Genomic DNA, 24,445 nt, shown 5'->3' with positions numbered 1-24,445 from the left:
AAAGTGCTTTAGACAAAAAGCTTTGCTTTCCAGCAACTATTCTCTTGACAAAGGAGATGCAATGTTTAGATTAGATTACTGACAGTGTGGAAACAGGCTCTTCAGCCCAACAAGTCCACACTGACCCTCCAAAGAGCAACCCACCCAGACCCATTCCCCTACACCTAACAGTACGCGCAATTTAGCATGGCCAATTCACCTAATCTGCACATTTTTGGACTGTGGGAGGAAACCAGAGCACCCAGAGGAAACCCACGCAGACACGGGGAGAATGTGCAAACTCCACACAGACAGTTGCCTGAGGTGGAATTGAACCCGGGTCTCTGGCACTGTGAGGCAATAGTGCTAACCACTGTGCCACCCATGTTGGCAGATAATCAGGCTGTACTGTTGTATAGTTATCTCCAACATAGCCTCTGATGTGATTTACAGTTTTATTTTGGAGCAAACTTAGATCACGAATATTTCCTTGAAAACTTCTATCTGCTGAGTTCAAGCTTGTCAATTTTCCAAAGGTTTAAAGTTGTGGATTTGTAAGATTTATATAACCATCCCAAAGGAAAAGAAGTGACCCAAGAATGTAACCATCTTCTCAATAGCCTGCTTCATTTTAATAATCATTCATTTTGTTATAAACATCCCAGATACTTTAAGGTCCAATTTTTATTGCTTCAGCACATAGACTTCCAACGTAAAGAAGTATATATGGCATTAGTTGCAACACAAACATAAATGAGATAATTTATTAACTTTAGCATGTTATTAACAGAAATTAACAAGTAACATGTTTCATGTGTATAAATATATTGCTATGCCAAAAACAATCAAAAGATGTAATACTGCATGTAATAGTTTGATGTTACTTTTAATTATTCAAGTGCACCTAAAAACATCTAGGATTATAATAATAGCTAAGAAAAATATTTAACAATAGCTAAGAATATTCATCATGAAGTAAAGTTTTACCTTAAAGTTCTGAGCGAGGATGATATCTCCTCCCTGTGGGAGAAAATACTTTGAGAAGTGTTATCTGAGGTCCTCTAATATTTCTAAAATTTCACTGAAGAATTCTATTTTAGATAAAACAAAAACCGAAAGAACTGCAGATGCTGCAAATCAAAAACAGAAACAAAAACAGAAATTGCTAGAAAAGCTCTGCAAGCCGGCAGAATCTTGGAGAGAAATCAGAGTTAATGTTTCCAGTTGAGTTCTGCTGGCTGGGATCAATACCAGCCTGCAGAAGTGAAACTGTCAGGTGTATCTCTCAACTGCTGCCAGACCTGCTGAGCTTTTCCAGCAATGTCGTGTATTTGTTTCTTTGTTACATTAGCTTGATTTCTCCTGCTTTGCAAAAGTAATGTCTCCCTCTGTGTAGTTTTCTTCCACTTTCATTTGATGCTGTCTTTTTTTATTAGATTCCCTACAGTATGGAAACAGGCCCTTCAGCCCAACAAGTCCATACTGAACCCTCCGAAGAGTAACCCACCCACACCCATTACCCTACCCTCTATTACCCCCTGACTAATGCACCTAACACTATGAGCAATTTAGCATGGCCAATTCACCTGACCAGCACATCTTTGGACTGTGGGAGGAAACCGGAGCACCCGGAGGAAACCCACCCAGACACGGGGAGAATGTGCAAACTCCACACAGACAGCTACCCGAGGCAGGGATTGGACCCGGGTCCCTGGCGCTGAGAGGCAGCAGAGCTCAGCACTAAGCCACCAGTTTTTTATTCTTATTACTTTATTGTTCTGTGAAGATTCATTTATGAAGTTGTGAACTTTCACATAGTCAATATTTACTGTACACTCCTTTCATCTCTCCCTTTCGTCTTTTCATCTTAAATGAACTCTTCATTGAATCTTTCTAACATGATAAGGATCTTTGGCATTCTTATCAGTGGCTGTTTCAAGTATTTCTTCCATAATTACCATTTTACTTTTTATGCCCAGGTATGATGTTACTATTTGTCTTTCAATATCTCATTTTTAGTGACTAAATACCATTTATACTTTATTATTGTCTGTGCTGTGCATTAATTTAGTTAATAGCATATAAGTTGTGTTTCCATGTCCCCATTATAATTTTTCTGCTGGCTGTGATAGACATTTTCATGGTTAATTCTGACAAAAATCTTTATCTTTAAAAGCTTTTAATATCTATGTGTATTTGCCTCATCCATTATATTTATTTCTCAATCAAAACTATATTTCTAACCAGATATCAACCCTGTGACCATTGCTGCCCTCTGGGAACATGGTCTCATGGAATAATAAGTGTAAATGTTTCCGTTTTGTCATTATTCACTGGAAGAAAGGCACATGCTGTTGTATTTGTATCCTTGGGGTGACAAACTGAGTAATGCTACTTTTCTTACATGAGGTGTGTATTTCTAAAGCCATTTCTATGGGATTTCATGCTGGAGTGAATGGATCTTCTTCTATGTTGGTCATTCCTGTGTCATTCTCACATTAGATATTGCATACATCTGTTGGTGGACAGGTAATCTAAATGAGGTATATACATGATAAAGGGATTTAATATTGAAGATACCATGCAACTATTTAGCTCGTTTCTGTGGTGGGGGCAAACAAAATAAGGAAGTTTAATAACTGGCTTACAGCTACGGCGTGTAATCACCTTTTCGCGAAGGGTAGTGGAAATTTAAAACAGCTTCTCATTAAAGTCTGGGAATGCTGGGGACCAACAGAAATTTTGTTAACTCAAGCTATCTTGTAATCTGTCATAAAAATAGGTAAATCGAGTTGAGATGCCAATTAAACATAATGTAATGAACTGTGGAACAAGCTTGAGGAGTTGAATGTCCTATTCCTGTTTATATTCATTCTGCCATTAAAGTACTTCAGCCTCCCCTCAAAAGTGTGGTAGCCTACAGCACCACTATAACATTTATCCATTTCCCATGATGTTGCTCAACAGGTTTCATGTGTAATATCAGCAATGAGTGTCAGATTAGGGAAATTGAATGGGGACTGCGTGGGTAAAATACTGAAAACAGCTTCTCATGCTGGCTGGGTTCAAAACCTGACTGCAGAGGTGGAAGTGCCAGGTATATCATCCTGAAAATGTTCACAGCTTCAATTCTACAGGAAGACTCAGTGCTCCAAATTGATGGTGACATTTGTGTTTCTGTTCAGCTCGATGTCCTTGAAGAGGAACTCCGTTATAGGCAAGATAATTGGCAATATCAGCGACAGAAAGAGGAAGATCTGTATGTCGCTTTGAAGGGTTTGCTGCAGGAGGTATCTGACACCAAAGCTGATTGCAAATTCATGAAGGTACATTGTCATTAAAGTGAGATCTACAAAAAAGCCCTTGAATAATGGAATCAGGTCATTAGTTTATTAAATATACAACATTGCAGTCAGACGTAAACATATCCTTAGTATTACAATCACACCTGATAATGTTTGCTCGGTCACTCAAAGAGCTTGCAATTCAATATCTTCGGCCTTTACATACCTAATTAGTCATCACAAACTGACACTTGTATGCATCTCTTTCATGAACTAAATTAAAATCCTGTGTGTCACATTACATCTCTATATAAACGTTAAACTGCAACTCAGTACATAAAGGACATTTAATTGATTTACCCATGATCAATAACTTCAGTTTTCCATACATAATGGTCTAAAAAGACTTTGTTTCACTTTTACTGAGCAGTCCTTAACGGGGAGACAATGGTGTGCTGGTGACATCACTGGATTAGCAATCCAGAGGCACCTACTAATGTTCTGAGGATGTGAGTTCAAATCCACTCACAGCAGTTTGTGGAATTTAAATTCAATTTATCAGTCTGAAGCTGGTCTGTGTAATGATGATGAAACTGCCATTAATTGTTAAAAATATCATCTGGTTTGTTAATGCCCTTTAAGGAAGACAATATGCCATCCTTGCCTGGTTGCAGTTGACTCTTAACTAAGGGCAATTAGGTGGGCAGCAAAACCCACATCCTCTTGTCAAATGAAAATAATCACTTGTATCCAGTTACTAGTCAGTAAGATTATTTCATCTTTTTTGGAACCAGACAAATGAACTTGAGATGTTGTTTCTTCAGACCCAAGGTGCACTCTGTGGAGCACCCAGCAGATCAACTGTTTCCTGCTTTGACTATTCTGTTTCTCTATAGAGTGTGTAGCAGGTCTCAATCTAATTATCTGGATTTCCGAAGGTTGAGAAGAACATGGTGGCCTTTGATGATATCATTGACTCGTTGCGAGACTGTGCACAAAGTGAAGCCCAACGCAGATGCACACAGGAGTCGCAGCTTGCATCCTTGATGCCGGTAGACATTTTGTTTCTGATTTCTCAAGGTAAACCCTGTGACAGCTGCTGTCTACATTCAGCTTTCCATCAAGTCTTTCTTCCTAAGCTTTCATTCCATCTCCCAGCTCCAAATATTTCCAAACTGTGGAGACAATTTCTCTAGGTATTTAATTCTGTTCCCACATCCACACTTTAAAGGCCTTTTTACCTCCATGATGCCCTTTTACTCTGCCCTTTTTCTGTCATAAGAGGGAATCCATGAGACAGTGTATGAATCAACAATCTAAAGTCTACAGACCTCTCTGCTGTGGTTGATAATTACAATATTAAAACAGAAACTACTGAAGAAGACTCACGACGGACTCCAAATGTTAACTCTGTTCCTCTTTCCACAGACACTGCCAGACCTGTTGGGTCTCTGCAGCATTTTCTGTTTTTACTTAAAATTTCCAGCATCGCAGTATTTCACTTTTATCTGATGTTTGGGGAAGATTCACTCCAGGAGGGGGCAGAAGTAACCAAATTCTCTGGGTAGATCTGGGATCTCCAGAGTCAGTGATGCCACTTCAGCGCTGATGCACACTTTATCTCTTAAAGTATAACAGAGAATAATTAACTTATAACTATTACAACAAGTCCTTACTCTAACCTGTCTTTTACCTTCCCTTCTATAATATTCGTCCAATAAAACTCCCAATTAAGATTTACAAAACAACACTTGTTATCTCAAAACCACACAGCTTTCGGTTCTTCTATTTGGATCTTCATGTGTCTTATTTTCTTCTTCTTAGGAATTTCTGCATCACAGGTTACTATTGAAAAAGGTACTTTTAAGAGAGCTATTTTTCAGACAGTCTTTTACCCACTAGTTCTCCTCCCAACTGTTCAACTTTTCCCCGGTCTTCTACCTCAGAGCATTGGATTGTGTCATAGGCTTTTAAGGTTGTCAATATACTCAAACTTGATTGGAAATTGGTATTTTTTTCGGGGATTGATTGGCCTAATTCGAATCTGTTTTTTGTTGTTTCCAGGCAACCAGCTACTCCAGTAGCTGGAGTATTGTGTCTTAGTAAGAACACTTTTAACTCTCTTAAAAGGTGTAGTTCACCCACATCTTCGTAACAGAAGGCAGATGACTATAGTTTAGAATGGTATCATGGTTGGCACAGACACGGTCGGCCATAGGGCATGTTCCTGTGCTGTACTGTTCTATGTTCTATAACTGCAGAACCTTTGCTTATCTCCTCACTCTTTGTTGCATCTACCAATCGCTGTTCTTAAAGATGTTATCCTGTGTTCTTCAATCTGTAGTGGATAAGGAAGAGGTGGAGCAGCAGCTTCTGTATTTAGCCATGTCTCACACCTTCATCGAGAAGGTCAAACAGTTTACTCAAAAGATGCGTCAAGAAGAGGTTCATCTAAGGGGTCAACTGCAGGAATATATTGACCAGCAAGAAACTTTCAGACTGAGGCACCAACAGGTGAGCATTGCTAATCCATGCTGGATGCATCAAATCCAGTTTGTTTTTTCATAGTCACCATTTATTAATTTAAAAGCATCCTACTCCTTAACTATTTAAGCAGTTGATTTCTCCAGCCAAACAATGTGAATGGTATTTCTCTGCAATGGTGCCTTATAGAGATTCCCAAGACATTGTTTCTTAATTCCATTTTGATTATCTGGAACATGCTGCCTGTAAACGAAGTGGGAACAGAATCAGTAGTGATTTTTATACTAGATTTGGATTTTATTTGAAAAGGAAAAAGTTGGAGGGCTATAGGGTAGAAAGCAGAGGATTGTGATTAAGCGCATGGTTCTTTTAGAGGGCTCGTACAGGCATGGTGGGCTGAACAGCCTTCTCAATGTTGAAATAATTCTATTTGTCTGAGATATACAACCTTAACAAGATGAGAAGGCAAGCAGATAAAAATTTAAAACTAAAATAATGTGGTGACATTGAAAACAAACCAAGTAGGTCACTATGAAAACTGCAACTGGTCAAATGTCAGAGTTTGTGGCTTGCTACGGCACCGACTCTATTTTGAAGCCATTATTGAACAAGTTCAGAGGTTGTCAGGCCTTTAGTCATTGGAGTTGAAATGTGTGGCGCTTGAAAAGCATAGCAGGTCAGGCAGCATCTGAGGAGCAGGAGAGTCGACATTTTGGGCATACATCAGGAATGTCATTCATTAGAGTTTAGCAGAATGAGGGCCAAATTTGTTGAAATGTACAAGATTCTGAAGGGGGCCTTGATTGGGCAAATATTGAAACAATGTTTCCTCAAGTGGAGGCATTTTGAAATATCTTTCCACCTTATTCTACTTCACAGGGGCCAACATGACTGACAGTGGCATGCACAAATCCCACTAACCTATCTTAAAAGTACACAACAATCAATGTGCTTTCATTCTCCAGGTGCAGCCCCATCACTGGCCACCAGCAGTGGGGATGCTGCTGAGACAGCCAGGCTACTGGTTCTCTCTTTTGACCAGCAGCCCTTGGCAATGGGCCATCATCCTGAATAAGATGGTAACCCTGATGGCAGCCACGTAATGCAGTCCTCAGTCCTTTCACCTGCCAGACTAGAGTCTCTCCCAGTCGGATCACTGCTGCTTCCGGAAACCTCTGTCCTTGATCTCATCACAGTGAGGATTCAAAATCTCATTACTTATACCAACTAACTTCCCCTCATCTGATTGGTTTAGATTAGATTCCCTACAGTATGGAAACAGGCCATTTGACCCAACATGCCCACACCGACCCTCTGAAAAGTAACCGACCCAGACCCATTCCCCTGTCCTATATTTACCCCTGACTAACACTATGGGCAATTTAGCATGGCCAATTTGCCTGACCTGCACATTTTGGGATTGTTGGAGGAAAGCAAAGCACCCAGAGGAAACCCATGCAGACATGGGGAAAAAGTGCAAACTCCTCACAGACAGTCACTCAAGGCGGGAATCGAACTCAGGTCCCTGGCACTGTGAGGCAGCAGTGAGCTATCGTGCTGCCCTACATCTGTTCTAGTTCATTTTAACGCACACAAATGTGAGTCAAGTCCTCACCAAATTTGGCTTGTTCCTGAGAGTGGATGAAGTTTCCTTTGATTTTCACCCATTTAATTGTTTGAATTAGTAGCTCATCTTCCATTCTCTCTTTCCTGAAGGTGAAAATGCTTCTCACTCAAGACTTTCACAAAAGCATGATGAGCAGGTGGACCGGCCTTGAGATTGCCTGCATCAGGCTGGAACACCTCCGAGACTTGGCTGAGCTGTGTGCTTTGGGAGCCAAGGTAAGCACAGCTCATTTATTGGTATGACAGTTGGTGCATTATCCACAGGAATGTGTGCTTCCAGGAGAGGGAGAAGTCTTTGTGGTCCATCCAGTCAGTCCCAACTTATAAACAACACGGTGTCTCATGATACCTCTCAATCACACTACTAATTTTTTCTCACATTATTGATCCAACCCATTCTTGAATTTATTATTAGTCAGACCCCCACAGTCTCCCATAACAATTCAATTCCTACTTTCACTATCTTCTACAATAGATTGTTAAACCTAAACTATGCTTTTACCTTCCTTGAATCAACTGCGTGACAGCACATTATTAGGATTTTTAAAAAAATATCTTGTCTGGAAAAGCAATGTTTCTAAACAGAGGGTGAATATTTCACACACACCAGGTAACTTTGCTTGGTTGACCATGGAGAACAATCATTAGGCTTAGGTAATTATTGATTCTTATCTCTTATACGTTTCCACTTTAGGATATTCTTTCTGGGAAGCTCTACTGTTTTGGAGACTACCAGCTGATTGTACATGGAGCCAAGGGAGAATTGTATGAGGCTCCATATTTGACCACTCAAAAGATGCTTCCTCTTCTCAAACAGTTAATAGGCCTGTTAGAGACTAACAAGAACATCATTCTATCTCCAGACACTTTGAATCTTGTAGCATATCATGGTAAGCACTGGACTTTTTTCAACTTCTATTATTTTCCCATCTCTTTACCTTCAGTAGTTAAATATTGAATATGCTTGGTGGTCTGAATGTGTAATTTATCCAATATGGTTTTCCAACTCCATTGATCCCATGTCCATCTACAGCTTTATCTTGTATCATCATTCAGGCTGAATATACCATTGCTCTCCAGTCCAGCATGACCCAACCTCCGTGCAACTAATCTGGTGCCATTCTCGCAACTGATAAAGTGGCTCCTACTAGCTCACAGCCATCATGTACAATGTGAAAGTCTAAATTCAAGGTTGTTGATACCTTTAACAGATGTGAACATCCAGCTCTTTTGTTTGTGCCACCTTGTGTTCAAAGCAGAAGATGGGCTTAAAGAAAAGGCTTGGCAGACACAACAGTACCTTGCATTTATGTAGCACTTTTAATTTAAAGACAATGTGATGCTGGCCAATCTACAATGAGACATGTGATAAATGAGAAATCGGCCTAGGGGAAGGGGGTATAAGGTTGAGGGCATGCCATCTAGACAGTACTGATTGGAAAAAGAAACAAAAGCAGAACTCAACCAATCTGGATAAATCAATCCACCTGATCCAGAGGTTTATTTGAAGAGTAATATGGGAATTCCATATCACTATGTCCCTGTGATACTGACTCAATCGTAGATCTTTTCAATCTTGCAGAGAAAGACAAGGGCAAGCTGTTATCCCAATCTCCACTCATTAAGCTCCTCAAGGAAATCAATGAGCAACTGAAAACAAATCCAAAAACAGAAGAGCTTTGGCAAGAGAATGGCCATCCGCGGAACACAACACAAACAGAGGCCAAATACCAAGGTACATTGACTTAATAAATGATTCAAGTTGTGAATGTTTCCCCAATCCCTAACCTTGTAATGCACAACCGTTTACTTTGTTCACTCATTAAAAACTTTCAATTTCCTATTAACTTCCAAGAATTCTCTCTCGAAAATTGTTTATGTATTTTTCCAAGTAATCAACATATCTTCAGAAATATTTACAGGTACAGTGAAACTACAGAGCTTAACCAGAATATTGTTTGTGCAAACTAAAAATTTTGACCTTGAACTTGTACTTTCTGATTAAATACATTTTTGGGAATCATACTTTTGTCAATTGAGATCAGGTATTGTTTCGTTCCAGAAGCAGACAGACCATACATGGATATTACAGATGCCCAGTGGACATGTGAAGGAAGACTTGTGCCAGTGTCCCTTGAGATGGTTTCTGTGCCCGAGCTGGTTGTCTATCGGTTTGGAATCTTTGTAGCCCAGCTAGTGAAGAGATCAATCAATGTAAGAGCTTCTGATGCAATTTTTATTCAAAATTCATTCCTTCCTTATAAGATTTCAAAAACGAAACTAATTCATCTTCCTCGGTCTTCATGTTCAGTTGCTTATGGGATTTCTTTCACTGAGACAGGGAAAGCTAAGATTAATAATGGTTTCCAAACTGATGAAAGGGACAAATGCTGAGAGATTTGTTATGATCTCAGCAAATATTATTAGTGGACATGTCGGATCTGGCACTACAATCTGGCATGATTGATCATATTTTGTTCTTTTGTTTTACTGAGGTAGTCTTTCACTGCATCACAAGCAGACAATGTTACAGATTTGGTTTTGACAATAAACAGAAGTTTATTATGCAAAAGAAATTATGCTAAAATAGAATAAGCCAAACTATTTACATATAAGACAAGTTTAAAGATTTCAAAACATGCAGTAAACTGCAATTCCATTAATCCCAAGAACACTCCTTTATACAACTTGCACCACAGAGAATTTCTTTCTCTATCAATTCTATTATAACTTTGGCTTCAATTTCCAACTGGAGAATCTGATAGCCCCTTCTTAGAGCCTCCGACAAATATGCTTAAACTTTCTTTGCTTCAAATAATCCCTTCAGGTTTGAAACTAAACATTTCTGGTCTGAAATATTTAAACTAAATTTCTTACACTGAGATAACCAACTTCTTAACCGTTCTAAACTACATCCCTTTCTTCAGAGCAACTGATTTCACATCCAGATTCAGCCAAGATTTCTGCAAAACCTGCCAAAGTGAAACCCAAAACCTTTCTTCAAGTTATGAATGTTGCCCCTAATCAAAAGAAAAAAACATCAATCCCTACCCTTCTAGTGCATAACTCTCCAAATATAAACAAATGCCGACAACTATTTCTCTCAGTTTTTCTTCCACAAGTAATCACCATAGCTTCAGAAGTAGCTACAAGTTAATCATTACACCCCTCCAGGCACATCATCTCAAACCCACATGCCACTAGTTCAAAATCCAAACTTTCAAATAAATGCATCATATACTTACATCATTGATTACTTATATTGGTTAAGCAAGGTGGCATAGACTGAGGAGAACAAAAGGGGGAGTTCAAAATATTTTTATGTATATGAGTTTTATAACATGGAATGCATTACAGCCTAATATTGAAACAGAGCCTATAACATCATTGCTAAGTGAAATATGATAGTTGAAAAGGAAGAATATATAAGGACATTAAGATAAAATTAGTAAACGGAATTAGTTCCAACTGAAAAATTAAGATTGGCAAATACTGTGATGTGTGACAACTGCATGGTCTTTTTCATAAAATTTATGGTTCTTTTAAGTTTAGCCTTGGCATTGTTTAAGTCCTGTTTGCTGAGTTAATATGCCTTTTTTAAATTAAAACCTGCGTAAGCACCAGACACCACAGTCTCCATCCTCTTACAAACAAAGCTCCATGCATAAATACAGAGAACAGGATCCATTTAGTAACAATTTCCAAAAGCAATGGTAAAGAAAACCAAATCAATATTTCATACTTGACCTTGTACTTTTCTCAAACCTTTTCTTACTCTTTAGAACATTTTACATTGTTATTTATGCCAACATCAACCCCCTCCCCCTCCCCCCCCCCCCCCATAACTAGCTCTGTTCTCCTGTAGGTAAAATAACAATTACTCCCTCTTTTTATTCATAGAATGTGGGGGTCATTGATCAGGGTAGCATTGATAGGATGTTGGTTTTAGACCCTGTCCAATTTTATAGTCTATTGAACAGTGGGACAATGCGAGATGACATCTTAAACTAAGGGTGAATGAGTGCCACAAACCTTCTATCTGGCTCTTTAAGTTAAAATTGCTGTAATCATTGCTAGCTGTTACTCTAACTGAAGAATAATGTGTTCACATTTCTCTAAAGGCTCCGGAGATCGGTATCCTTCTCGCCTCAAGTTTGCCGGCTAACAATTACACGCACAATGCTTTCCGCAATTCCTTTTTTTATCAGGTATGTAGTTCAGTGAAACTTGTGTCTTTATGAACAGGAATTGAGAGGGGATGAAACCTCATCCCATCCCTTACAAAGTCAATAGTGTCAGTGATCAGACTCGAGTGATCTAGGGACACAGACCTACTATGTTGGGGGCTCCCACATGGTAACTCAGAGATGACTGAGATGTACCAGCCTCCAAATGGGCAACAGTGTACCTGGGGGGCAGGGAGGAGCAGTGGAGTTAGGGGTTGTGGGGTACGGCACGATGGGTAAAGCTCTGTACAAGGGATGGAGTAATAATCCACAATGAAAAAGCATGTTTCTGAAGCTTGTGCTCTTGTGGGGTTAAAAGGTATAATTTCAGGTCGTGGGAAGCATTCTGGGCATTCCTGGTCAGTAATAACCAGGTACCAAAGATTTTGGAAGCAATGTGTGGGTGGGCACTGGAGATGTGCCCATAGTTACTCTGGCGCCCACAGGTCCTTTTGGAGTTCCTACCAGCTGACCTCAAAAGCTCCCGGTGGGATCAGTGCCACAGGAAACTGGAAGAGAAAATTCTACTGTGGTCAGTAGAACCATGAGCCACAAATATCCAGTCCATGTTAAATATAAGCATCATGTATCAGGAAAAGACACAAAGGAAGTAATTTTTCTTTTGCTAAATTTTAAATACTGCTATCTGACACAAAATTGTATGGTAAAACTCCTTAATGTTCAAATTTGCAGTTGAGGGAAATCTCTGTACAATAGTGAAAATGCCGTCTTGTGGTACAGCAGTAGTGTCCATACCCCTAGACTGAGAGACCTGAGTTCAAGTCTCACCTGCTCCGGTGGTGTGTAATAATGTCTCCGAACAGGTTGATTAGAAAAACGGGGTAAAGATAATAGCAAAGATTCTCTGACAAACTATTTACATTACTTGTCAATTTTCTCAATGGATATAACACACTTTTGGCCAGAGTTACTATGGTGTTAAAACCTGATTTTGATCTAACAGGAATAAATCAGTCCAATCTTCCTTTATTGTTGATATGTGATCCTAGCCCAATTCATGATGATCTAGTGGACAGACATACCCACAATTGATGCTGTCACACACATTGTCTATCAGGTACTGAAAGATGAGGAATACTCCAGTTGATGCAGCAGGAACAGTTTCTCCGAAGCTGATCTTAAGATAATGTTGAATTGTTCTTCTAGTGTCAACTCAGTAGAAATTGGGTTAGCCTTGCTTATTAGAAAATACAGGCAGAAACAGAATAAATGCTATTTTCTTAAATTCATAACCTAAATGTAGCATCAAAGACTATGAAGTGACGTTCAAAACTTTTTCTTTCAGCATTCTCAGAAAATATTGTTTATACGAAGACAACAGCTGGCATCTGTGGGTACCTTCTCGGTCCTTCTGGTGCACTGTCTGTCTCACCTTGCCACAGATGAGCTCAGTGATGACTCCAATCCTCTGTTCCTTCAGCTCTTTCACCAGGTAATGTTGGAGGAAAGGGGAGCCAGTAATATAGCAGTAATGTCACTGGATTAGTCATCCAAAGCTCCAGTCTAATGTTCTAGGGAACATAGGTTTGAATCCCTTGTCAGTAGATAATAAAATTTTCAATTTAGTAAAAAAAAATGAAATAACTGCATGGAGGCCAGCTTCCCATTGCCAAGTCACTCGTTATTTACATGTGTACGGTGCATGGACTCTAACCAGCTAGCTCAGAGCCAATTCCTGCAACGAGGAGAATCCCTGAAACTCCTGTGTATGTCTGTGAACTAGGGTTCCCTGATTAGTCCAAGTTAACAGCCCCAATCAAAGATCTCATATTCAATGAGATCCACCCGGTCAACCTCATTCCAATCACCACAACCTAGAATTTAAAAATTGCCTAATAGCAACTATGTTACCATCATTGTAAATAAGAAAAAAATCTGGTTTACTAATGTCCTTTTGGGAAGGAAATCCACGTTCATTAAACTAACGTGGCAGGGGACTGGGAACCAGAAGAGAAAACGAGTAGGCAGCGAGATGGAGACTGGAGACTGTAAGAATTGTGAAGATAGCATTAATAAAGGGAAGAATAGGCAGAGAGCAGATGAGCACAAAAGAACTGGTGGCCTGAAATGCATCTACTTTAATGCAAGGAGTATAGTGTGTAAGGCAGATGGACTTAGGGCTTGGATTGGTGCCTGGGAGTATGACATTATTGCAATCACAGAGACTTGGTTGAAGGAAGGGCATGATGATTGGCAACTAAATGTTCCAGGATATAGACGTTTCAGACAGGACAGGGAGGTAAGTAAAAGAGGGGGGTGGAGTTGCATTGCTGGTCAGGGACGATATCACGGCTGTGCTAAAGGAGGACACTATGGCGGTCTTGGGTAATGAGGCATTATGGGTGGAGCTGAGAAATAAGAAGGGTGCAGTTACATTGTTGGGGCTGTATTACAGGCCTCCCAACAGGGAACGTGAGGTAGAAGAACAAATAGGTAAACAGATTATGAACAGATGTAGAGGCAATAGGGTAGTGGTGGTGGGAGATTTTAATTTTCCCAACATTGACTGGGATACACTTAGTGTCAGAGGTCTGGATGGGGTAGAATTTGTACGAAGCATGCAGGAGAGTTTTCTAGAGCAGTATGTCAATAGTCCGACGAGGGAAGGGGCCATATTGGACCTGGTACTGGGGAACGAGTCAGGACAAGTGGTAGAAGTTGTGGTGGGGGATTTCTTTGGGAACGGTGACCACAATGCTGTAAGTTTTAGAATACTCATAGATAAAGAAGAGAGTGGTCCTCAGGGAAGAGTACTAAACTGGGCCAAGGCCGATTATATCAGAATTAGGCAGGAGCTGCGAAATGTGGATTGGACACAGCTGTTTGAAGGGAAGTCCACATTTGAGATGTGGGAGGCTTTCAAAGATAGGTTAACGGCAGTGCAGGATAGGCATGTCCCGTTGAAGGCAAAGGATAGGAAGGGCAAGATTCGTGAACCGTGGATGACAGCAGAAATTGTACGACTAGCCAAGAGGAGAAAGGAAGCGTACATAAGGTCTAAGCAGCTAAGAACAGAACGGGCCCTGGATGAATTTCAGAAGAGTAGAACAAGTTTTAAACAAGGAATCAAGCAGGCTAAAAGGGGTAATGAAATAGCTTTAGCAAGCAGAATTAAGGAAAATCCCAAAGCATTTTATTCTTATATAAGAAGCAAATGGGTAACTAAAGAAAGGATTGGTCCACTAAAAGATAATGAAGGAAGGTTGTGTGCCAAACCTGAGAGAATGGGTGAGATTCTGAATGATTACTTTGCATCAGTGTTCACTGAGGAGAGGAACATGATGAATCTTGAGATTAGAGATAGAAGTTTGATTAGTCTGGATCACGTTGGCATAAGTAGGGAAGATGTGTTGGGTATGCTAGAGGTTATTAAGGTGGACAAATCACCAGGACCAGATGGGATCTATCCCAGGTTGCTGAGGGAGGTGAGATTGAAAATAGCTGGGGCCTGACAGATATCTTTGTGGCATCCTTAAATACAGGTGATGTGCCGGAGGACTGGAAGGTTGCTCATGTTGTCCCCTTGTACAAGAAAGGTAGTAGGGATATTCCGGGTAACTACAGACCAGTGAACCTGACATCAGTGGTGGGGAAGTTGCTGGAGAGGGTACTAAGAGATAGGATCTAATAATATTTAGAAAAGAATGAGCTTATCAGTATCAGGCAACATAGTTTTGTGCGGGGGAGATCGTGCCTTACCAACTTAATAGAGTTCTTCGAGGAAATGACCAAGTTGATAGATGAAGGAAGGGCTGTTGATGTCATATACATGGACTTTAGTAAGGCATTTGATAAGGTTCCCCATGGTAGACTAATGGAGAAATGAAGTCACATGGTGTGCAGGGTATTCTAGCTAGGTGGATAAAGAACTGGTTGAGCAACAGGAGACAGAGAGTAGTAGTTCAAGAGAGTTTCTCGAAATGGAGAAAGGTGACCAGTGGTGTCCCACAGGGGTCAGTATTGGGTCCACTGTTGTTTGCAATATACATAAATGATCTAGAAGAGGGCACTGTTGGTATGATCAGCAAGTTTGCAGATGACACAAAGATTGGTGGAGAAGCAGAAAGTATAAGGGACTGTCAGAAAATACAGGAGGATATAGATAGATTGAAGAGTTGGGCAAAAAGGTGGCTTTCAATCCAGACAAATGTGAAGTGATGCATTTAGGCAAGTCTAATTCTAGAGCGAATTATACAATGAATGGAAGATCCTTAGGACAAGTTGATGAGCAGAGAGATCTGGGAGTGCAGGTCCATTGTACCCTGAAGGTTGCTGCACAGTTGGATAGAGTGGTCAAGAAGGTGTATAGTATGCTTGCCTTCATTGGACGGGGCATTGAGTACAAGAGCTGGCAAGTCATGTTAAAATTGAACAAGACATTGGTTCGGCCGCATTTAGAATATTGTGTCCAGTTCTGGTCGCCATATTACCAAAAGGACGTGGATACTTTGGAGAGGGTGCAGAGAAGGTTTATGAGGATGTTGCCTGGTATGGAAGGTGCTAGCTATGAAGAGAGGTTGAGTAGGTTAGGTTTATTTTCACTAGAAAGGGGATTGAGGGGGGACCTGATTGAGGTTTACAAAATCATGAAGGGTATAGACAGGGTAGATAGAGACAAGCTTTTTCCCAGGGTGAAGGATTCACTAACCAGAGATCATACTTTCAAGGTGAGAGGTGGAAAATTTAAGGGGGATACACATGGCAAGTACTTCACACAGAGGGTGGTGGGCGTTTGGAACACGTTGCCAGCAGAGGTGGTAGAGGCAGCCACGGTAGATTCATTTAAGATGCATCTGGACAGATGCATGAGTAGGTGGGGAGTAGAGGCATACAAATGCTTAGGAATTGACCAACAGGTTTAGACAGTACATTTGGATCGGCTCGGGCTTGGAGGGCCGAAGGGCCTGTTCCTGGGCTGTAAATTTTCTTTGTTCTTCTTCTTTGTTCTAATACTTAGTCTGGCCTCCAGATCCAGAGCAATGTGGTTGACACTGAACTGCCTTCTGAAATGGCTGAACAAGTCCTCAGTTCATGGGAAAAGAGGAATTGGTAATGAATGCTAGTTCAGCCGCAAAGCCCAAATTCCATGAACAGATAAAGAAAAAGAATCATCGTGTTATAACAACACCTTTCAGGGTGATGGTGGCACAGTGGTGAAGTAATTGGACTAGTAATCCAGATGCCAAGCTCTGGAGGCACCGGTTAAAATCTCACCATGGTGACTGCTGGAATTTAATTTCAATTAGTGATTCGAACTCTATGGTTTTATCAACTGCAGTTTGAAAGAAAACCCCATTCGGTTCACTAATGTCCTTTATGGATGGAAATCAACCATCTTTGTGTGATCTTGCCCATGAGTCCAAATCCACAGCAGCCCAACAAGAAAAAACAGTAATACTCAGTAATGATCTTATTGCAGCTCCATTTTGAAGTCTACAAGGTGAGGTTGGAATGGAAATGTATCATTCACAGATTTTTACTGGCTTTCCTCCAGGGAATGCGGTTGCCTCTTAACTGCCCTCTGAAAATGCCCCATCCTGCCCCTCAATTGAAGGACAGTGACACCTACATTCCCTGAAAAATTAAAGGTTGAACAGTAAAGGCAATCACTTTATTGATTGTTGCATTCTCCCCAAGCAAGTAAATCTGAAATTAAATGCCTCCTGTGTTCTAATCTCAGGCGTTGAAGACTTTGTTCGAAGACATGTTCTTCATCAGATTCCAGATTCTGCCTCCTATGAATGCACATAAGCCAAGAGCCCCGACATCAAACAAATTATTCCAAAAAGAATTCGACCTGGAAATCTATACTGATGCAATTTCTGATTTACTGAATTTCGATATGAAGGATTCACAAGCCTTAACAATGTTTGCAGAGGTATTAGTTGTTGACTTTTTTCCTCTAAGTATATAGATAGTGCATTGTTAGTTTGACTCTTTCCTTGATTTAGAGAAATTTTGAGCTCCACAATTGTCTAAAGCAATCAGAGTAAGGAAGTAAAGACTTGCAACCAATTGCCCTCAGAATCATCACAATGTTCTTTGCATATGAATAAGTACTTTGAAATGCAGTGACTGTTTGAGTGTTAAATATTTTGCACATAGCAAGAACCTATAAAGACTCAGTAACGTAATAAATAACAACTCTTTTGTGATTAGTGTTGCTGACTGTGTGGTAAATGCATATGTTCAGCGCACTTAAATTCCAAAATCTCAGACATCATAATCTAAGTGGAAAGTGTGAGGTAACCGAAAATGGCAAATGTATAGAAGAAAATTTATGGAGGGAGTTTATAAATTCATCGGAAGACTTCCAATTTGGATTCATCTTTAAGAATCTTCACTGAGAACATGTGCTTTCTAAATGGATCAATGTGTATTTTTCAGCAATTGCAGCAGCGCACAGAAGCTTGGAACAGCAAGACAACTGGGACACCATCGAAAGACCAACAAGCTGACATAATAAAGGAATGTCTGCAGAGCGAGAGTGAAATACAGAAGGACAATGGGTAAGGGATCAATGCACTCACTAACATGTGCATCCTATTACTTTTAGAGCTTTACATACGTTGTGAAATGTCTGGATAAATATTAAACTATATCAATAAGTACTCAGTATTTTCTTTATTCAGAATACATTCTTACAATAAATCATTTGGAACAATGTGAACACAAGTTTATTATAGAATATTCCTACATCTTATTATAATTTGGTGTATCCCTTAATAAGCCACCATTGGAACAAGGAATTAGTCTTCAAAAGATCTTAAAACATTTAATGTCTCTTTCTGAAGTGATTTATAGCTTTTTAAGTATTTTTAGAACGAACTTATTTTTTAACTAAATTCTGCTGCTGAGTTCATGCTGGTCAGTTTCACAAATATTTAAAGATTTGAGTTTGAACAGAAGAAGCAGTTGCCTGAGATTGTCACTGTCCTCCAACTAGCCTGCTTAATTTTAATAATGCTTAGCTATGCTATAAATATCCCAGGTATTTTCAGAGTCCAGGATTGTTCTCTACAGAAAATAAGAGATTATGGTTTATTTCTGCTGTAACCAAAAAAACTTCCATGTGCCGATTTACTAATTTTACAATTTATTAAAAGAAATGAACAAGTAATATACTTTATGCAGATAAGCACACTGCTGTGCCAAAATCTATCAAAAGATGTAGTGCCAAACCTAACATAAAAGCAAAATACTATGAATGCTGGAAATCTGGGGAAAAAATAGTGCTGGAGAAACTCAGCAGGTCTGTGGAAAGAGAAATAAGATTGATTTGTGTCCAGTATGACTTTTCTTCAGAACAGGTATCAACATTTACCTACATGTATCTTCAGCATTCTAAGGAGCAGTACTTTCTGATGTTATTTATAACAGTTCAAGAATATCCAAAAATATCTAGGAATATCTTAGAATAACCAAAAATAAAATATCCCATAATATCTAAGAGTAGAACGATCATCAACAATTAAAGCTGTTTTACTACAAAGCCCTGAATTTGTAAGATATATTTGTCCTTCTGAGGAGTAATATTTGAAAGCCTTTAATGATAATGAAGTTGTGATATTTTGTATCATCAATGTTTAAACGCCTTCCATCTCTCACTTATACATTGAAATTTCAATCCTTCATTAAACAATGATCAGTAAAGATATTTTATTTCTTTGCCTTTGAGTATTGTCTCACCCTGGTTGCTATTGGTATTCAGGTGATATGAATTTTGTTGTTATCAGTTGGGTGATTCCAGTATTTCTTCTGTAATTAACATTTTACTTGCATGCCCAGGTTGTTGCCATTTGTCTTTCTGGACTTTCTTTTAGCGACTATTGTTTACAATTCTTTTTATCTGTGCTGAACCTTAATTTAATTACCAGCATATGTGTGTCACCTTTGGCACATTTTTTCTGCTATTTGCAATAGAATTTATCAATTTAAAATGGTAAATGTATCTATATCTTTTAAATGTTTTTAAATGTCTATGTACGTGCTACAGAATGAGTTATACTTAATAATCAAAAAACCTATGTTTCTAACCAGTTATCATTATACTTTTCATCCATTCCATTACTACGGCATATTTCTCAGTCCATGGCTGTGATAAGTGCTGTTCTATTAGAATATCATTTGGAGCATGGTGGTCCAGCGGTTAGCACTGCTGTCTCACAGTGCCAGGGGTCTGGGTTTGATACCAGCCTCGGGTGACCGTCTGTGTGGAGTTTGCACCTCCTGTGCAGGTTTCCTCCGGGTGCTCCGGTTTCCTTCCACAATCCAAAGATGTGGAGCATAGGTGAATTGGCCATGCTAAATTGTCCACAGTGTTCAGGGGTGTGTTGGTTAGTCAGGGAAAACATAAAGTAATAGGGTTGGGGAATGGGTCAGGGTGGGTTACTCTTCAGAGGGTCAGTGTGGACCTGTTGGGCTAAATGGCCTGTTTCCATACTCGAGGGATTCTATGAAATGGAACTAAATTTGGTTATCGCCTCATGGTCTTGACTAATTCAGAATCGTGATCTATACATTGTGAAATCTTGACAATAGAGTGCTAGCTAATGTAAACCAGAGGGAAGCCTTCAGAACGAGTCAGACTCCACACAGACAGTTGCCCAAGGCTGGAATTGAATCAGGGTCTCTGGCACTGTGAGGCAGCAGTGCTGACCACTGAAGCAAAATGTTCATGGGCTGAAGGGATCAAAGGTGATGGAGGGAAAACAGGAACATGGGATTGAGTCAGATGAACAGCCATGATCATACTAGATGGTGGAGCAGGTTCGAAGGCTGAAAGGCTTACTCCTTCTCCTATTTTTTGTGTTTTTTTTTTAGCTTCATTAATTAAAAAAAAATGCATGGCAGCTGTAAAATTAAATTCATATGTTTTTGCAGAATTTTCTTCAAATCCAAATCAGAACTGGACCTGGAAGAGATTGAAGAGAAGATAGATAATATAACCATGGAGCTCTCTGCAATCTTTGACGCAGAGCAGAAGGTGCAATGGAGCATGGTGTCCATCTCCAAGAAAAGAGCCTTCCTAAAGGAAATTGAAGAATTGGAAACAGAATTAGATAGCAAGAAAAAATGAACTTTTCCCTGATGTCCTACCATTGTACTACTGCGCCTGGTAAAATCATACATTCATGAGGAAAATTTGGCAGGGCTACAGGGAAAAGCATTGAAGTGGGACCAGTCATAAATGGGTGGCAAGGTGGCTCAATGGTAGGCACTACTGCCTCACAGCTTCAGGGATCTGGGTTCAATTCCAGCCTTGGGTGACTGTTTGTGTGGAGTTTGCATATTTTCCCCGTGTCTGCATGGGTTTCTGCCGGGCACTCTGGTTTCATCCCATAGTCCAAAGAATAGCAAGTTTGGGTGGATTGGCCACAGTGGATTGGATAGGAGGTACTAGGTATAGGTGGGATGCTCTTCGGAAGGTTGGCGCAGAATCAATGGACTGAATGGCCTCATTCCACATTGTAGGGATTCTGAGATATAGTCTACCACTCCCACAGGCAGTGACATCCAGGTTCCCAATGCCCTCTGAGTGAAACAGATTTTACTCAGGTCTCCTGCTTTGAAAGTTAAAGGCTAGCACTCAAAAGCAACCTACCTGCACATTAAAGCCAGCCCTACAACACTCTGAGATATTTGTGCTGCTCCAAACCTGGCTTCTTGAGCAGGCCGACGTTAATCTCTGCAACATTGGTAGCAGCAATGTTTTCACGCAAAGGGTGATGTGTGTATGGAATGAGCTGCCAGAGGAAGTGGTGGAGGCTGGTGCATTTGCAGCAATTAAAAGGCATCTGGATGGGTATATGAATAGGAAGGGTTTAGAGAGATATGGGCCAAATGCTGGCAAATGGGACTATATTAGGTCAGCATGGACGAGTTGGACAGAAGGGTCTGTTTCCATGCTGTACATCTCTACAATTCTATGACTTCCTTACCCATGCCCTAAGCTCTGGAGTGCCTATCCTATACTTTTCTATCTTTCTACACACTCATTTTCTCCTTTAAAACACTTTTTCCAAACTACCTTTTATCAAGCTTTAGATCAACTGACATGTGGCTCAGTGTCAAATTCTGTATCTCTCCTGTAAAGCGCCTGGGAAGTTTTATTATGTTAAAGGAGCTATATAAGTATAAGGTATTGTTATTATTATGAGCAGTTTTGTTCTTCCTATATACCTAATTCATCTTTTCCTCAAGAAGTATTGGCAACGTCTGCAGAGGATTGATAAATCTTTGAACTGAGTGACTGCTTTTTCTGTGGATCATTATCACACTGCTCTGTGTGTTTAGTTTCTTTTTCAAAACAGTTAATTGAAATAGTTTGCACTTAGTGAGAGACAGCAGTTAACTTGAATCCTTACAGGTTTTCTTGAAGATTTATTTTAATTTCCTCAGGTGCTTTTAAAATAAGATTAACAGTGATTACTTAATTGCTTTCAATTGCAATTCATAATAATACTGTGCAGTTGTAAATGAGTAATCTGCAACATTGCTTTTGTTGTCGCACCTGAAGGATACTCTGAATACCCGTTAAAAGTTCAAGGTCACAATCAGAACATCATATCAAATAAAGTCAATCTTTAGCACTCATATGAGCAATTTTGTGTTTCGTTACCTGCTTTTTATCTAGATTGTGCATCACACAAAGACTTCTTGCCACAAATGATTGTTTTCCTTTTGTCTGGTCTCAGCTTTGTTTGTCTGGGTTACAAACTGGATGTGATCAAGAGCACAAATCCTTTTATCCTTGTATAGCAGAGTCAGAATTTGTTGCCTTGCCTCTCTAAGCCATTTCAGAGGGCATTTACGAATCAACCAAATTGCTAAGGGTCTGGAGTTACATGTTGGCTCCAACAGGTAAGGATGGCTGATTTCTTTCCCTAAGGGGCAGTCATAAACCAACTAGAATGACAATGAAACACAGAAAATAGAAGGAGTAGACCATTCGGCCCTTTGAGCCTGCTCTGGTATTCATTTGATTATGGCTGACCATCCAACTCAATATCCTGTTCCTGCTTTCTCCCCATAATCTTTCATCTCTTTAGCCGTAAGAACTATTTCAAACTCTTAAGAGATTAGATGAATTCTTAACTCTTGAAAACAATGCGTTTTAGCCTCATCTACTTTCTGTGGAAGAGAATTCCACAGGCTCACATTCTCCGGATGAAGAAATTTTTCATCTTAGTGATCTTTAGGGTGGCATGATGGCTCAGTGGTTAGCACTGCTGCCTCACAGCGCCAGGGCCCCGGGTCCGATTCCAGCCTCAGGTGACTGTCTGTGTGGAGTTTGCACATTCTCCCCGTATCTGCGTGGGTTTCCTCCAGATTTTCCAGTTTCCTCCCACAGTCCAAAGATGTGCCGGTCAGGTGAATTGGCCATGCTAAATTGCCCATAGTGTTAGGTGCATCAGTCAGAGGGAAATCGGTCTCGGTGGGTTTCTCTTCGGAGGGTCAGTGTGACATTTTGGGCTGAAGGGCCTGTTTCAATACTCTAGGGAGTCTAATCTAGTCTAAAATGATCCACCCCACATCCTTAAACTCTGCCCCAACTCCATATTTGAGAACACCCTTCCTGCATCTATTCTGCCGAGTCCTCCTAAAATTTTAAGTTTCTCTAAGATTGCCCCGCACTCTTATAAACTCCAGTGATTATAGTCCTAACTGAATAAAAAGCCAAAAGAACTGCAGATGCAAGAAATCAGAAACAAAAAGTGAATTGCTGGAAAAGCTCAGCAGCATTCAGTGCTCACAATGTGGTCTCCTCTACATTGGGAAAAAAGCATAGACTGGGTGACCACTTCGCAGAACACCTACGTTCTGTCCGCAAAAAAGACTGAGCTACTAGTTGCCTGCCACTTCAACACACCATCCTGTTCCCTGGTCAACATCTCTTTCGCAGGCTTACTGCAGTCCTCCAGTGCAGCTCAGCACAAGCTGGAAGAACAGCACCTCATTTTCCGGATGTAGGTTTGCTCGCTCAGCTGGAAGGTTCATTTCCAGACGTTTCGTCACCCTACTAGGTAACATCTTCAGTGGGACTCCGGGCAAAGCACTGTTGATAATTCCTGCTTTTCATTTAGATGTTTGGATTTCTTTGGGTTGGTGATGTCATTTCCTGTGGTGATGTAATTTCCTGTTCTTTTTTTCAGGGGTGCTAGATGGGGTTTAACTCAATGTTTTGTTGATGGAGTTCCGGTTGGAATGCCATGCTCCTCGGAATTTTCGTGCCTGTCTCTGTTTGGCTTGTCCTAGAATTAGAGGAAATCTTCAAGACTATCAATAATACCTTTACTGGCATAAAATTCACTAAAAGGGAGGATAACAACAACAAACTGCCATTCCTAGATGTCACAGTACAGCGAACAGACAATGGGGAAATTCATTCTGGATTAGTGGTGCTGGAAGAGCACAGCAGTTCAGGCAGCATCCAAGGAGCAGTAAAATTGACATTTCGGGCAAAAGCCCTTCATCAGGAATAAAGGCAGAGAGCCTGAAGCGTGGAGAGATAAGCTAGAGGAGGGTGGGGGTGCCCCCAAACACCTCATCTTCACCATGGATATCCAATCCCTCTACACCTCCATCCGCCATGACCAGGGCCTCCAAGCCCTCTGTTTTTTCCTCTCCCAACGTCCCCAACAGTACCCTTCCACTAACACTCTCATTCGTTTGGCCGAACTGGTCCTCACCCTTAACAATTTCTCCTTCGAATCCTCCCACTTCCTCCAGACCAAAGGGGTAGCCATGGGCACACGTATGGGCCCCAGCTATGCCTGTCTCTTTGTTGGCTACATAGAACAGTCCATCTTCCGTAGTTACACC

At 40.3% G+C, this 24,445-nt stretch overlaps 2 protein-coding genes across 2 annotated transcripts in view; both read left to right on the top strand.

The window, feature by feature from the left end:
• LOC122540545 overlaps positions 1-9,122 on the top strand; it is a 30,931-nt gene extending 21,809 nt beyond the window's left edge. The window contains exons 8-13 of the mRNA XM_043676410.1: positions 3,165-3,305; positions 4,202-4,343; positions 5,608-5,777; positions 7,464-7,589; positions 8,068-8,263; positions 8,956-9,122. Coding sequence (XP_043532345.1) covers positions 3,165-3,305; positions 4,202-4,343; positions 5,608-5,777; positions 7,464-7,589; positions 8,068-8,263; positions 8,956-9,122 — 942 coding nt within the window. The remainder of the gene's footprint in view (positions 1-3,164; positions 3,306-4,201; positions 4,344-5,607; positions 5,778-7,463; positions 7,590-8,067; positions 8,264-8,955) is intronic.
• A 313-nt stretch (positions 9,123-9,435) lies between these two features.
• On the top strand, positions 9,436-20,874 carry LOC122540626. Its single transcript, XM_043676598.1, has 6 exons — positions 9,436-9,587; positions 11,495-11,581; positions 12,906-13,052; positions 17,301-17,498; positions 18,008-18,129; positions 20,504-20,874. Exons 1-6 carry the CDS (start codon positions 9,453-9,455, stop codon positions 20,697-20,699), a joined length of 885 nt encoding a protein of 294 aa, XP_043532533.1. The 5' UTR covers positions 9,436-9,452; the 3' UTR covers positions 20,700-20,874.
• Positions 20,875-24,445: the final 3,571 nt, after the last annotated feature.

Source organism: Chiloscyllium plagiosum, chromosome 35, assembly GCF_004010195.1.
Source record: "Chiloscyllium plagiosum isolate BGI_BamShark_2017 chromosome 35, ASM401019v2, whole genome shotgun sequence".
Classification (NCBI taxonomy): domain Eukaryota; kingdom Metazoa; phylum Chordata; class Chondrichthyes; order Orectolobiformes; family Hemiscylliidae; genus Chiloscyllium; species Chiloscyllium plagiosum.
This window is presented reverse-complemented; position numbering and strand designations above follow the sequence as displayed.

What these genes read in the sequence shown, in the direction of transcription:
- LOC122540626 (XM_043676598.1), top strand. Translation starts at nt 9,453, where the DNA reads ATGGATATTACAGATGCCCAGTGGACATGTGAAGGAAGACTTGTGCCA. An exon ending in GCAATTCCTTTTTTTATCAG is followed by an intron (nt 11,582 to 12,905) that starts GTATGTAGTTCA and finishes TTTTTCTTTCAG; the next exon opens with CATTCTCAGAAAATATTGTT. An exon ending in GAAATACAGAAGGACAATGG is followed by an intron (nt 18,130 to 20,503) that starts GTAAGGGATCAA and finishes ATGTTTTTGCAG; the next exon opens with AATTTTCTTCAAATCCAAAT.